This window comes from Mauremys reevesii, linkage group 7 (assembly GCF_016161935.1).
Source record: "Mauremys reevesii isolate NIE-2019 linkage group 7, ASM1616193v1, whole genome shotgun sequence".
NCBI lineage: Eukaryota > Metazoa > Chordata > Testudines > Geoemydidae > Mauremys > Mauremys reevesii.
The window spans coordinates 48,468,411-48,483,569 of record NC_052629.1 but is presented as its reverse complement, the minus strand read 5'-3'; the positions used below and the strand labels follow the sequence as shown (position 1 = coordinate 48,483,569).

The following is a 15,159-nucleotide window of genomic DNA, read 5'->3' as shown; positions in this document are numbered from 1 at the left end:
ATAGGGTAAAAGAATACAAAAGACCAGATTTCATAGGGGAAACCAGGTTTCATGGTCCGTGACACATTTTTCATGGCTATGAATTTAGTAGGGCCCTAGTTATAAAGTCATGTTTTCTGTTGATCCAAGACACTGATTTTATTATTTTATTTAAAAAAATGCATATACATATTAACTGATCTCTTGCATGTCACCTTTAATACTGATAGGCTAAAAATGTCAAAAGAGCAAGAAGTTGACTTTAGAAAGGGTAAATGACCTATAATTCTAGTTCTGTTGCACTGCCATAAGTTACAGATATATACTTCTATATGACAGAGAAATTGTGAACAGTTCTCCAGGGCCACCACTCTCTACTTGCTGATTTTATTTTCCTAATCATCTCTTTTTTCTGTACTTCAGCAACTATTTCAAACAAGTGACTGCACTCTAGTTCTCCCCTTTGTGCTCATCAATATGTCACCTCATTCTATTTTCAGAATTCTAAACTGCTGTGCACTACTGACTGAACCACTTATAAGAGCTAACTGTACAGAGATCCTTCTGAAGATGTTAGATTTCCTGGTGTGCCCACAGGTTGCCATAGATATGTTGTACTTCTTTTCTCTATTCTTCTGAGATATTTTTAAAAAAATTGCACAACTGGATTTTAGATTTGAACAAAAATAGCACCCGTTTATACATTAACATCTGATTAATAGTGAATGCATTCAGTCCCCAAAGAAAACCCCAGAGTATACGTTTTGGAAATGAGTTAAAAAATCTAATGGTTCTCTTTAGAAATTACACACAAACAAGTATATTTTTGAAACCATGCTGAGTATATCATCTCACTGTAAATGGCAAAAAGAAAATCTCTGATAAGATCCCTCACCCTTCATTTCTGGGCAGAAGATATACTACGCTATTTAATTTAATAAAAACATGGCATATGCCTCTTGTAAAGTAATAACAGAACTGTGCATTTCCCTGATTAGTCAAGGATGACAAATATAGCACCAAAATACTACTGTATTATATTTCATGCACTTTTCCTGCAGACATCCTGCTGGACATTCAAATGGCTATCAGGAGAGAGGTTTCTCTTGATGAGTTCCAGATTCCTTTTCTTAGCCACCAAATCTAACAATCTATATACTCATACCACCAATAGTAAATAGTAAAATGGGTAGCCAAGTTATTGGTAATATATTTGTAATAAAACTGAGAATTTGCTAGGCCTGAGACAGATAAAAGATCAGAAAGGACAGTTACGAGCATTTGCACTCTAAGAGACTTATCCTGCATATCAATGTGTCTATACACCTAATAAAGGTGTGCAGAGCCGAGACCAAATTTCAGTGCATACAAGTATGTAGGGTTATTTATAATGCCACAGAATGTTGCTCATGATTATAAAACAACATGCTTGCATATTAGTTTTGATAATGAAATTCTTAATACCATCACAACCACTATTCACCTAAAAGCACCTGAACTCTAAAACAATGGAAGACTAGAACAGCTGCATGTTAATCCTATTTACATATTTATTTTACTCAGGATTACCTAATCTCATAATTCATGATGCAGATAGAGTTCTAATTATCTTCCTAAGTGTTCATAAATCAATTGCCCTTCCTCACCTAGGCTAAGGCAATGTGTTTCTCTCCGTTTTAAAATAACAAAGTTTACAATAACTGTGTCCTTCTATCTAGGGAAGAAGTCGGCAACCTTTCAGAAGTGGGGTGCTGAGTCTTCATTTACTCACTCTAATTTAAGGTTTTGTGCGCCAATAATACATTTTAATGTTTTTAGAAGGTCTCTTTCTATATAAGTCTATAATATATAACTAAACTATTGTTGTATGTAAAGTAAATAAGGTTTTAAAATGTTTAAGAAGCTTCATTTAAAATTAAATTAAAATGCAGAGCCCCCCGGACCAGTGGCCAGGACCCAGGCAGTGTGAGTGCCACTGAAAATCGGCTCACGTGCCGCCTTTGGCACGTGTGCCATAGGTTGCCTACCCATGATCTAGGGGCATTTAAGTTTTACACTTTTTAATAATGTTTCTCTACATCTGCAACAATGATGCTAAACAGTCTTATTTTAAAGACTATTTTTACAAATCAACTTTTCAGTTCTAATATAAATGAGTTTCCATCCAATCTATTCATGTAAAATGGGGCATGTGCTAAATATACGACTAAAACACTGTTATGGTAACCTGCATATTTTCTTACTACTTGTCTTCTCAGATGAGGAGTGTGAATTGAACGTGTACTGAGTGTATCCATAAATTATGTATCCTTAAATGAACTGTCCTCCACCCCATTCAACACCATTCTTTACTATGAGTGACTTTATGGAATGTCTATATTCTTTCTACACAAATCTCAATACCCTTACTTCTATTTTAATAAACTTGCATTTTAATGATCAATTACCAAATAAAGCCATATAGAGTAGACCCCATCTATTAGAACAGAAGTAAGCAACTGTACTTCATTAGCCACGGTGAGGAAATCAGCATGTTTTCTCATCAAGTTGCAAATTTTAGGCCCCCTCCAGAGGGCTCTTACACCGGCAGATCCAATGGCAGGATCAGGACCATAACCAAGTGCAATAAGTATTTACAATACTTCAGAAGCACTGTAAAACAAAAGGCAGAAAGTATAGAATCTTAAAGGAGTCTGATTATAGCTCATTCTCATTTTCTACTCTAGTTTCCATACAGTAAGGAATATTAAAAAAGGAAAATATTTTAAATAAATTAATTCATATGGCACCTGTTTTGAAAGACTTAGCCTGAGCTAAATTTTTCTGCAAGCATTTGAGAAAGAGAGAAAGAATAAAAATGTTCCATTTATGCAAGAATACATTAAGACTTAGCTCTGAATGTGTTATGATTAGATTCATTTTACTTGAAGGGTTTGGCAGGAGGAAACTTGTTTGAGTTGCAACAGCATCAAACCCTACTATTAAAACCCAGTATTTAAACCCAGTTCTGCGCCAACAGACTCAGGTATTGTGGTAGTTCCCTGAGGCCCTTATCAGCATATAGGATGTTAAAACTTTACTAAACTATTTCCAATTAAGATAGAAATCTAGGGACCCAACCCAAACAAACAGCAGCACCTCCAACCCTTTTAGCCCAGCTGCCAGACAAGGTGCTCTAAATGTTTACTCCTAGGTGAGCCCCTTTTCCCCCTTAGTCACCTTTCCACAAGGAGGCAGCAAACAGCAGCGAAAGCCTGTCAGGGAAGCGCCTGATCTCCTCCATCTGTTGTCCTCTCAGAGTAGGGTGCAGACACGGTGCCCGCCACCGCCAGACTCGTGGGCAGAGCCCTTCCTAGTGCAAAGCGCTGGGGGTTTCCGAGGTCACTGGGTCCTCCCCCAGCCACTGTGTCGCTTTCCCGTCACCGGCTTACGAATTGCTCCAGCACCTTCTTTCTAGTCATTACACCCCCACCGCCACGGCGGAGCGCGCCTCGGGACCCCGCGCCATGGGCATGCAGTGGAAGGAGAGGATGCCCAGGGGTCGCCGCCCGCACTCCGAGGCAAACCTCCGGGGGAGCCCCGCAACCCCACCACAAGCCGCCCAAGAAGCAGGGACCTCCCCCCACCCCACCCCACCCCACCCCACCCCACCGGGCAGGTCCCCCCTTCAAAGCGACGCGGGAAACCCGCCCAGCCCAGCGGCGCCTGGAAGCCGGGCACCTCCCTCCCGGGCTGGCGCGGGCAGGCACGGCCCTACCCACCGCGCCGCGCCGCGCCGCGGCCCCCTCCGCGCCGGGCTGCCCGGCAGCCCCGCCCCGCGGCCCTGGCACTCACGATGGTGACGCTGGCCTTGCGCAGGTCGCGGTTCTCCTCCTGCAGCGCTTTGCACTTCAGCTTGTAGGTCTCCAGCTCGATCTTCAGCACCTTGTTCTCCTGCTGCAGCGAGGCCAGCCGGTTCGTCAGCTCCTCCAGCCGGAACGGCGAGATCACGATGCCGCCCGCCTTGCCGCCCCCCGCGCCGGGCCCCGCCGCGCAGCCCGTCGGCGCCACGCCGCTGCCCCCCGCGCCGTCTGTGTCGCTCTCGCTGGCGCTGTCCGCCATCGCCGCGGCCGCTGCCCGCCTGCCTGCGGAGGGAAGAGGGGAGGGGGCGGGGTCGGCCGAGACGCACCGCCTGGGCCGGGCAGCAGGGCGCAGGCTCCGCGCCGCGCTCGCCCGCGAAGCGGGGAGCTGCCCGCTGCACTGCCAGCCCACAGCGACACCGCCCGCGGCCCGGCGCTACTGCAGCCGCCCCCGAGTGCGGCGCGGCGCGGCCAGGGCAGCGGCGAGCACATCTCGCTCCCTCCTCTGTGCATGCGGCCAGTCCCCGCAACCAGCCGCCACCCCCGCCTCTCGCTCTAAATCACCGCCCAGAAACCCCGCAACTGCCCAGCCACCCCTCGCTCTGCGAGTCTTCTGTCCCCCCGCCCTCCTCCTGTAACCCTCCTCCAGCCTCGCCCTAGCCCGCCCTCCCCTCACCCCCCAGTGTCCCACGGTGGCGGCTCGCTCGGGGACCCACACGTCATTAGCGGAATGGGGGCTACTAGCAAAGACTCCTGCGGGGTACCCCAGGGCACGCGGGGCTAGGACAGTGACGCCCTGAGACTGTTTTAGCCAACACAACTCAGCCAGTCAGATACCCCTCCAGGGAGAGCAGCCGTGGGCGCGCTGCAAACATTACCTCATTTTAAAACTCCCACGGAGAGTGGAGGAAAGTGTATTTGCATTATTCCGCCCTCGACCTCCCATCCCCGTTGCCTGTAATTTGCCGCACACCTTATGGCGTCCCCTCCCAACACCCTGGCGTGCTGTGTTGTCAAGCTCGTTTGACCCTGCAAATACTTAAAATCTGAGATGTGGTATTGCTATCATTATTATTACGTCTAATAAACACCGTGTCTGTTTATGGAGCGGTATAAAAGATAACACCAGTATATAGAAAATGCTGATCCGGGGATTTTCCCATGGTAAGAGAATTTGAAGATTTAACTTTTGTATCCATTAATTATCATAAATTTCTCATCTGATGGCAGGTTGTTGTATAGTTTGTGACAATTTCTGCTCTGTCCTCTCTGGCAGCATTATGTAGTTTTTCTTATTGATAATAATGTCAAACTGTTTATGCCAAACTTTAGGGTTTTTTTAAAAAATGTTGTAAACATATTTTTCAGAACATTAATATTTTAATATAATTAGCAAAATAATCAATGTAGAGTTTTTCTCCCTTGTTCTTGATGTGAAGTGCTTTATTTATGATAATCTGAGGACATTTTTTCTTGTACCTTTCTTGTGTTTGGGGCATTAGTATAGAATTGTTTTCCCTATTAGTAGGTAGTAAAGGTTGAGTTTAATAGGCACTGGGTTGCAATATCTTCTCTCACCTTGGTTATATCATTCCTCTCTGGAGTCTGATCCTGCATTAAGAAACCTGCAACCACACACACATGACCCACCGACTTCATTGAGGCTCTGCATAGGTGTAGGATTCCACCCACATGGTTCTCAGTACAGGATAGGGGCTGCAGTTTTTAATGTGTGTGTGTCACACTTTAAACATCTAGGACACAGAAAATCAGTGGGGCTCCACACAGGCTCAGTGGTCCATCCAAGTTGAACAAGTTGAAAGACCATGGCCTGCTATGTGTAACATTTGTTTGTAGAACTTTAGGTGATGAGTTTCATTCCTACCAGTGTAGTTAGTAGTTACAGTCAAGCTCCAGCCTTCATTTCCTTTAGTGGAATGAATGGTGGAACTGTACTGCTAATTTTAACAGAAGTTTACTGGTGTGTTGTATTTATCCAGTAGGTTTTTTTAAAAAAAAGGCCCAAAGATTTTTTTCTTATAAACCAGTCTGAAATTCCTTTATATTCCCTTGATGTATGATGAAGTAGACACAGAGCTAAAATGGAGCAGAACAATAAAAAAAATTAGACAGATTTAAACAAAACACATTCCCTTGCTCCCATCCTTTTCAGTAGCAAAATTCCTAACAAATTGAATGTGTGCTTTTGTTTGTTAATTTTTGCATTTATACCCCAGCATTCTAGACTGAGCCTCCTGGTATTAGAGCCTGAGGCTGCTAGGGAAGCAACATGGTATTAAGAACTGGGTTTACAAAAGACTAAGCCCAAAATTTACAAACTTGAGTATACTTAAATTTTAGCACCCCTATTTCTGTTGAGGTACCAGAATAAGAGTGACTTCATTTTTAGAGGTTTTAAGTACTCCAGCTCCTCTTGACTCCTCACATGCGTAAGTACTACTCAATGTGAAGAACAGTGGCCAAATCAGATTCTGAGTAAGGATAGGACCCAGTGTTGTTCATGATACTGGCATTGAGCACTTTGATATACTTTAAAAATATGTAATCAAACAGCTTATGCCCAAACTTTAGGTTTTGTGTAAAAAAGAGAAAAAAATTACTAACCATGGCTTCAATCCTGCATTGTGGTGGGCACAGGATGACTGCTGTGCCCACACAGCATCGAGTTTCATGCAGGAGTAGCAGTCATCCTGTGCACAATCACAATGAAGGATTGGAGGAGCCCTAATGTTTTACAAAACATTAATATTTACCTGCAATTGAAGCAAGCAATGATTTGTGTGTGTGTGTATGTATATTCCTCTGCAGTGCTATGAATCCAAATGCAACAGAACTGTGTTACTGCATGAAAACCAGAAAATGATACAATGAAAAAAAAATACAGTGAAATTTAGTCTAATTTGACTGTTCACAAAACCTAAACAAACATGATAGTGAAAATGAGATTTTTACAGTTTCTTTCGGTTAAAATAATTTAAGGTGGTAACAAGAATAAGAATCTGATGCGCTTCTATGTTGCATCAATTCTATGCCAAAGTAGCTCCATTGCTTTCACTTGAATAACACCAGTGTAAAGCTGCTTTAGCAGAATGGAGAATCAGGTCTATTATTTTCATTTTGACTATCTCATTAAATGATTGTATTATTATTAAAGCAAAATGAAACCTTGTTCACACAGCCTCACATTGGGTTTCCCATGCTGCCAGTGAACAAAAATGATGTAACTTTTCAGCAAGCTGTCTGCTTCCTATAGGCTGCTCAGAAATGTGAACTGCAATTTAGAAACATTTTATCAAATAAATTTCTGCATGGTGAGAAGTGCTTGTTAACCTATGAATTTTCAAGCTACTACAAGTCTCAAAGTGGGTGAAACTTTCCATTTAAAGCATCTGAATAATTATATGGCAAATTATAGGAAATATTGATTTTCTTAAGCTAAGCGCATCTGTAATATCTTTCTTGTCCAGTGTAAATTCTTATCTGGGTCGGATAGCAATAGCCAAGCATCTCATTACATTGCATAGGGATTCTGGAAAACCAGTGGTCTAAGTGATGTGAAAGAGTAGGCTAACTAGAAATAACACCATGTGGAAACAGATATAACAGCATTCCTTCCACTTTATTCATCACTAAGCTACAGAGGATCTGGCTTGCCTATATATACATTCACACTGCCCCTTATCACATTATATCTGTTGGTTTCCACACACTGCTTTACTGCAGCATGGACATTCTTTCATGGCAGGGTATGAAGCAAGTTGGCTTACTCTTGCTGGCTGTCACCAACTGCCTTGAAAGGGAGCCTCGCTGCATAGAGTCAGCATTTTTTCAGTTGCCTGACTCCCTTAAAGGGGCCTGCAAGGCTTCCAGAGAATAAATGTTCATCAGGAATTAGGAAAAAATAGGTGTTCTGATAAATTGTACCAATATTGAACCTTGCAGTGCATATGTTTGAAGAAGTTTGGAAAGATGCTCACCTCATCTTCTTCTTTGCTGATGCAAATGAGATCAAATTTGCAGGTTTTTTTCTGCTGTTTTTTATTGTTATTTCAAGGAAAGTGTGTCTAATTTTCAGCTTCCTGTAAAAATGATTTGAGTGAAACCAAACATTGTCACAACAGGGCTCTGAATATGAATTTACATTACTGAAATAGAAACCCATTATAAAATCCACTATATTATAAAAGTACTTATAATTTATTATTTGCCAAAATTTGACAGTATGCTCAGCCCTTTACAAGACCTGCCTTGAGGTGGTGCTTACTGTCACATCAGGGCAACTGCACCGGTATTCTGCCTATAGTCAACCCAGAGTACCACTCTCAGGCTTCTGGCTGCCCAGCCATCACATCTCCTGGGAGGAAACGTGTCTCTCTCGCTCCTGAACAGGATATTTCGAGGCTGCAGTTTCCTTCCTGCACCGTGAATTCCCCAGCATCACTCATAGACTCAGACTTTAAGGCCAGAAGGGACCATCATGATCACCTGTATGACCTCCTGCATGTTGCAGGCCACAGAACCTCATCCACCCACACCTGTAATAGACCCATAACCACTGGCTGAGTTACTGAAGTTCTCAAATCAGGATTTAAAAACTCCAAGTTACAGAGAAATCACCATTTACACTAGTTTAAACCTGCAAGTGACCTGTACCCCTGGCTACACAGGAAGGTGACCTCCCCCCTCCCGCCCCCAGTCTCTGCCAATCTGACCCTGGGGAACATTCCTTTCCAACCCCAAATATGGCGATCAGTTAGACGCTGAGCATGTGGGCAAAACCCACCAGCCAGACATCTGGGAAAGAATTCTCTGTAATAACTCAGAGCCCTGCCCATCTAACATCTCATCACTGGCCATCAGAGATACTTGCTGCTAGCAATTACAGATGGGCTACATCAGGGATGGGCAAACTATTCAGCCAGTCAGGGCTTTGGATCCGGCCCATGGGATTGCCACCCCCGTGGTGCCATGGGCCCCACGCCGCTCCCAGAAGCGGCCAGCACCATGTCCCTGCAGCCCCCGGAGGGGAACAGAGGGCTCCGTGTGCTGCCCTCGCCTGAAGAAACTGACCCCACAGCTCCCATTGGCCAGGAATGGGGAACCGTGGCCAATGGGAGCTTTGGGGGAGGTACCAGCAGGTGAGGGCAGTGCACAGAGCCCTCTGCCCTCCCCCGAGGGGCTGCAGCCTGCCCTGCCCCCGGTGCGCACCGTTGCCACCCTGGAGCCGCTCCAGGTATGTGGCGCTGGGCCGGAGCCCGCACCCCAACCCCTTGCCCTGAGCCCCCTGCTGCACCCCTCTTGCACCTCAACCCCCTGCCCTGAGCCCCCTGCTGCACCCCAACCTCCTGCCCTGAGCTCCCTCCCACACCCCAATGCCCTGCCCCAACCCTACATTCATGCCCCTGCATGCAATTTCCCCATCCAGATGTGGTCCTCAGGCCAAAAAGTTTACCCACCCCTGGGCTACATGCTGTTGTAGACAGTCTCATCATACCATCCTCTCCATAAATTTATCAAGCTCAGCTTTAAAGCCAGTTAGGTTTTTTACCTCCACAGCTCCCCTTGGAAGGCTGTTCCAGAACTTCAGTCCGTCGATGGTTAGAAACCTTGATCTAATTTCAAGCCTAAACTTGTTGATGGCCAGTTTATATCCATTTGATCTTGTGTCCACATTGGTGCTTAATGTAAATAACTCCTCTCCCTTCCTGGTATTTATCCCTCTGATGTGTTTATAGAGATCATCATATCTCCCCTCAGCCTTCTTTTGGTTAGGCTAAACAAGCCAACCTCTTTCAGTCTCATCTCATAAGGTTGGCTTTCCATTCCTCTGATTATACAAGTAGCCCTTCTCTGCATCTGTTCTAGTTTGAATTCATCTTTGTTAAACATGGGAGACCAGAATTGCACACAGAACAAGAGAGTCTGTTTTGCCTTCTCCTCAGAGATTATAAATAGTGTTGTTGCCACAGTTAAGTTACCACACAGCCATTTCTAAGCAAACATATTTATTCATAAAGTGAAAACATTACAGGGAAAACAATAAAAGAACCTACATGCATGCTAATAAGCTTACCAATGCTCACCCCAACTCCAAGTAGTGCTCTGGCGAGTGGACAGTCCACCCAACCCCACTGGAGTTTTTTTTTCTGTAGTCATAAGTTCATAACAGCTGTTAGCTCAAAACAAGCCCACACATGAACATATGATTCATTCTTTTATCCACTTTTGTGTCTTCAATCTACAGAGATCATGACTAAGTAATCAGCTGGACAATGGCTTTCTCCTCAAGGCCTAGCTTCCAAAGGATGGGTCCGTCCTGAGGTAGGTAATTTGCATTCCTGTCCTCCCACGTATTTTCTAGGAAACCCACACAACTAAACACTCAGTCTTGTCTGACCCACTGTTTTAAAAGAGTCCTTTGAAGCTTATAACACTTCCCAGAGCTTACATTAGTCCTTTTTCCCCCTTAAAGAAGTTATATACAATCCACAATAACATATAAACGTTTGTATTTTTAATACGGTACTGTCTAAAATACTTAAACTTTATTCAGTAAGGTTTAACGTCATGCAGTAAGGTTTGTCCAGGATATTGCAGGAAATTGCCATATCTGTCATGCTTACAAATATCACTCATTTGGTGTGAAATACATTTGCCCCATCATCACAGTTTTACTCAGTCGGACACAGGTAGATATCTGAGTCTTCCCTGTAGTTCCTACTCTGGTCAACGGCGCTTGCTGAGTTCCTTCTGCTTCCAGTCATTCTGAATAGAGAACCAGGGGCTCCAGGCTCCTCCTCTTTTGCTCCAGGTCTCTTCTCACTGCTCTTCCTGGTGGATCTCTTGCTTATGCTGTGCTTCTTAGTACAATACAACACAGCAGATAGTAGCAGGCCCCAGCCAGTCTAGGGGAAAGGGAAAGGTGGCTCATAGGGGCCAGCTTTCTCCCCTCATAACCCTGCTCTCATCAGCTGTCTGAGTTCAATCATGGGGTATAGTTGAGAATCCAGGCTAATATATGTGGGGGTTCAGTACTACAGGTAAGTACTTATATTCAAATGTATTCACGATTTCCAATTCTTCTCCAGAGAGTACCTTAGCGGGCATCACTGCAGCATATATATTGGATTCCCATGGTCATTTGCACCATTCTAGCATCCAATGTTAGTGCTCATATTAGCTGGAGCTGGATATATTCTGTATAATGTGTTATATATTGCGGAAATAAACCTCCTCTCAGTAGTTAGCTCCGAATATTTTATTCCACTTCGTTACTGATCTTATATTTTAGATCATGACCTCAGAGTTTTTTCCATTTGTCTGCTTTATTGTGAAGCTGGGATTTATATACTGCAGAGTAGCACATTTAACATTTGAAGGAGCTCAAGAAGAGTCAGCAGTGAAGTCTCTTCAGGAATAGAAAAAGATCCCAATCATATCAGACTCCTGCCCAGCTATTTGGCTGACCTACAAGCATTACCAGTAATTTTCTTTGTCTAGATCATATAGTTCACAGTGGTTGAGACGAGACAAGATAATTCCATACTGCAACAGCTGATTTATATGGAGAATTACTCTCTTAATCTATGGAAAGTTGTACTATTTCACTTAAATGCACCTTATGTACATCAGAGAGCATCTCCTCATGGAAGTTAGTAGTCTGATATTAGATATCCTGTTCATTGCGAGCCATTTAGAATCAGCATTGCAGAGCATGCCACAGCTTGCCCAAGCAACTTTAATAATACAAACCAAAACCGCAGAAAATCCACCCGGGGCCAGTTTGGATTGCAGAGACATTGGATGTCAGTAGCAAGAGGTATCTAATGCAGCAGTTACTGTAGCCCTGCCTATGAAGAAACAGTGCCAAAACAGCCTATGAGTCACAGTGGACACTAAGAAAAATTAACTTGGCTATGATCATGTTTTTATGTCTCTTTCACTTGCATCTTTAAAGAGCCTAACTGCATTTTCCAATTGGAACTGAATCTGTATGCGTTCTCTGCTTTCCCAATTGGTTCTGCTCTATTTCCTCATCAAGATGCTCTGTACCTCTTCAATATCAGGTCAGGTCTGTGGAGAATCCATTAGCCCTTTGTGGAACTAGCATACCTTTTGGGAAAGAGATTATGCATCTCACATAAGCTGGAATCAGGGCTGTACTCTAAAACTGACTCTCTGTTGGTTTTTCATGTTACAAATAAATGTGACTTGTATTACATGCATTAGACCAAGGCTGGTGCTGTAATGGAAGCAGCTTTACACATTCATAGTCAAAAATCTTTATTTAAAAAGATTTAAGGATGAAAGTGTGTTTCACCGAAGTCCAACTTCTGTCCAAAACCAATATTAAAACTTTCTTTTCTCAAATATGTTACACTCATAAACCCTCCTCCCCCAAATATTAGAAAATCCAGAAATGAACAGTTAAAGGGTTCAGCCAGTTAACCACAATGTGAAAGGTGTGCAGCATTCCCCATAGCCAAGCATGGCTTTGCAGAGGCCAGCCTCAGTTTCCAGCCTGATGGGCTATCATCCTGCCCAGCACTTCTTGGCCTTCTCTACCTTCTCCGCAGGCCTTTGGAGTCAAGGTTCAACATAAAGTTTAATAGATCAAAAGGCCATCAGGCTGAGTTTCAGGTCCCTTCTCCTAAAGTTCAGTGAGGGCAACTAGTGCAAATTCCCAAAGACAAATTACCTGAATAGATTGGGGGTGCTTGTTAACTTCTGTGTCAGAAGGCCATCCATCTGGGGGATTACTGCACCTGGAAGAAATCAACAGTATCTGCCTTGCTCCTACCTGCCCTATGTCTGCGTGGCTCCCGGAAGCATCTGCCAGGTCCTTGCAGCCCCTAGGTGCATGGGCAGCCAGGGAGGCTCTTCATGCTGCCCCCATCCCTAGTGCCAGTTCTGCAGCTCCCATTGTCCGGGAACCGCAACCAATGGGAGCTGCGGGGGCAGCGTCTAAGGGCTGCAGGGACCTGGCAGCTGCTTCCTAGGAGCCACGGTAAGTGTCACCGGGACCCCAACCCCCCCCCCCCTTTACACCCTCAACCCCTGCCCGAGCCTGAAGGTCCCTCCCGCACCCAAACTCCCAGAGCCCACGCCCCCCCAAACACAGAGCCCTGAGCCCCCTCCTGCATCCCAAACCCCTCATCCCCGGCCCCACTCCAGAGCCACACCCCCAGCCCTCCCCCAACCCCCTGCCCCAGCCTAGAGCCCTCTCCGGCACTCCAAACCCCGCATCCATGCCCCCACCGCCTCCCCAGAGCCTGCATCCCTAGCCAAAGCCCTCACCCTTCCCGCACTCCAACCCCCTGCCCCAACCTGGTGAAAGTGAGTGAGAGTGGGGGAGAGTGAGTGACAGAGGAAGAGGGGTGGAGTGAGTGGGGGCAGGGCCTTAAAGAAGGGGCGGGCAGGGGCAGGGTGTTCAGTTTTGTGCGATTAGAAAGTTGGTGCCCCGCAGTCTCAGTCTGTTCTCTGCTCCCCAACCCCTCTGGAACACCAGGCCTGGGAACGGAATGAAGATCTTCTTGCCCCTGCCTTTCCACCCCAGGCCTGGAAAGGAAACGATTCTGCTATAGTGGCCCCCTCTCCTGCCCCAAAAGAGAGGGTGAAGAATCCCTGGAGCTGTAGGAGGAGCAGAGATGGAACTTGTGGATTGCTAGATGGGCAGATGTGGGAGGCAATCTTGATATAGGTGTTAGGGGGGTACATAATTAATTGCTGAAGTGGGAGGACTTGCCGCTATGGGCTGAATTAATCAATGAGAAACTTTTGATTTGGGGAGAAACTGGAAACCTTGCACCATCAGACAGCCAGTGAAACCTTGGGGGCCAGAAGCACCTTACTTTGTACATTTGGGAGAGCTGGCAACACTAGGTCACATGAACCTTGATTGTGGGCAGGGGAAGTTAAAAAAATACAGAAACAGACCAAAATACATGATATAATTTTGTTTTAAAAAAATCCCATGATTTTTTGAAGTCTGACATATTTTTCAAACTTTAAATACCAAGCGTGGCAGGTAATGCAGCCATAGAACAAGAGCTACTGCAGTAAGTAGCCCTTTTTACATTTATTTTCTCTTGTTAGTGTTTTAGAGAGAGATTCACAAGAATGTATGTTCAGCTTTTGTTCTGTGAAAAGAAAAATAAAGTGTTTCCTCAGGGGAAATGTGTAAATGTCTAAGGCATAGAAACTGGATGAATTTTTTATTTTATTCAGCTTTAATTGTTCTATTTCAGCTATATTAATGCACATATCTCATTTTGGCTATGATATTTCAGTATACATTAATGTTATATTGTTTTAAGGTTGCAGTTGAAAAAAGGCAGTGGCTTTGAGTGAAATTAAAATAGTTTGTACACTGTATTGTTAAATATATGGAATAATGTCATCAACATTATTTCTGAATAATGTTGATGACATTATTCCATATATTTAACAATACAGTGTACAAACTATTTTAATTTCACTCAAAGCCACTGCTCATGAACAGGCTTTGCGAATGGTTTATTTCTGAATAAACCATTCGCAAAGCCTGTGTAATTGGCTATTCAATTATTTATGAAGTGGGTTTTAGTCTTTTAACAAAGTCATTTGTACGTTGGCAACCTTGTTTTGAGTTAATTAAATCCTTAATATCTCTTAATGTAATACTTTTTTGTTCTCTTCCACAGCGAATTTGAGATTTTATTCTTATTTAATGGGTTATAATATAGAAAGGAATTGTATCTTCTGTAATGTATTTATTCTCTTTGTCCTTGTGGGGCTAGAAATGTAATTATTTCATCTTTGGTTTATGAATCACAAGCAATGGCAATAAGGTGTGTTCCCTCCATTTCAGAGAACAAGTAATGTGATTTTCTTAGAAAGATTAACTGAAGTTGACCTTAAATTTGGTAGCACGACAGAAGAGCTTCATTTGCCATGTGAACAAGGCTCAAGTTGCAGGGGAAATGGTCATACTCTCTCTACCTCCAGCCAGAGACTAAGACTAAAATTAGATGCCACTCACAGTAAATTGTGCAGTTGTCCAAAATATGTTAATGCAGGTTCTATTGGGCTTCTCGGGCATAATTTCTTCACAGTGGGTTTTCACAGACTTGTAGATTTTAGGGCCAGAAAGAACCATTAGATCAACTTGTCTAACCTGTATAAAACAAGCCATAGAACTTCATCCAGTTACCCCCGTACTGGGCCCAATAACCTGTGTTTGATTAAAACATTTCCTTTAGAAAGGCATCCAGCCTTCATCTGAAGACAACAGGAGATGGAACAATTATAAGAAAGAGTTCATAAGGCCCTCAACTCAGGA

The 15,159-nt window shown here is 44.0% G+C and overlaps 1 protein-coding gene across 2 annotated transcripts in view; it reads right to left on the bottom strand.

The window, feature by feature from the left end:
• The window catches only part of CCDC6 (coiled-coil domain containing 6), a 71,134-nt gene extending 67,039 nt beyond the window's left edge, over positions 1-4,095 (bottom strand). For both annotated transcript variants that reach the window (XM_039480797.1, XM_039480798.1), the window contains exon 1: positions 3,814-4,095. In XM_039480797.1, coding sequence (XP_039336731.1) covers positions 3,814-4,080 — 267 coding nt within the window. In that variant the 5' untranslated portion in view covers positions 4,081-4,095. The remainder of the gene's footprint in view (positions 1-3,813) is intronic.
• Between the last annotated feature and the right edge of the window lie 11,064 nt (positions 4,096-15,159).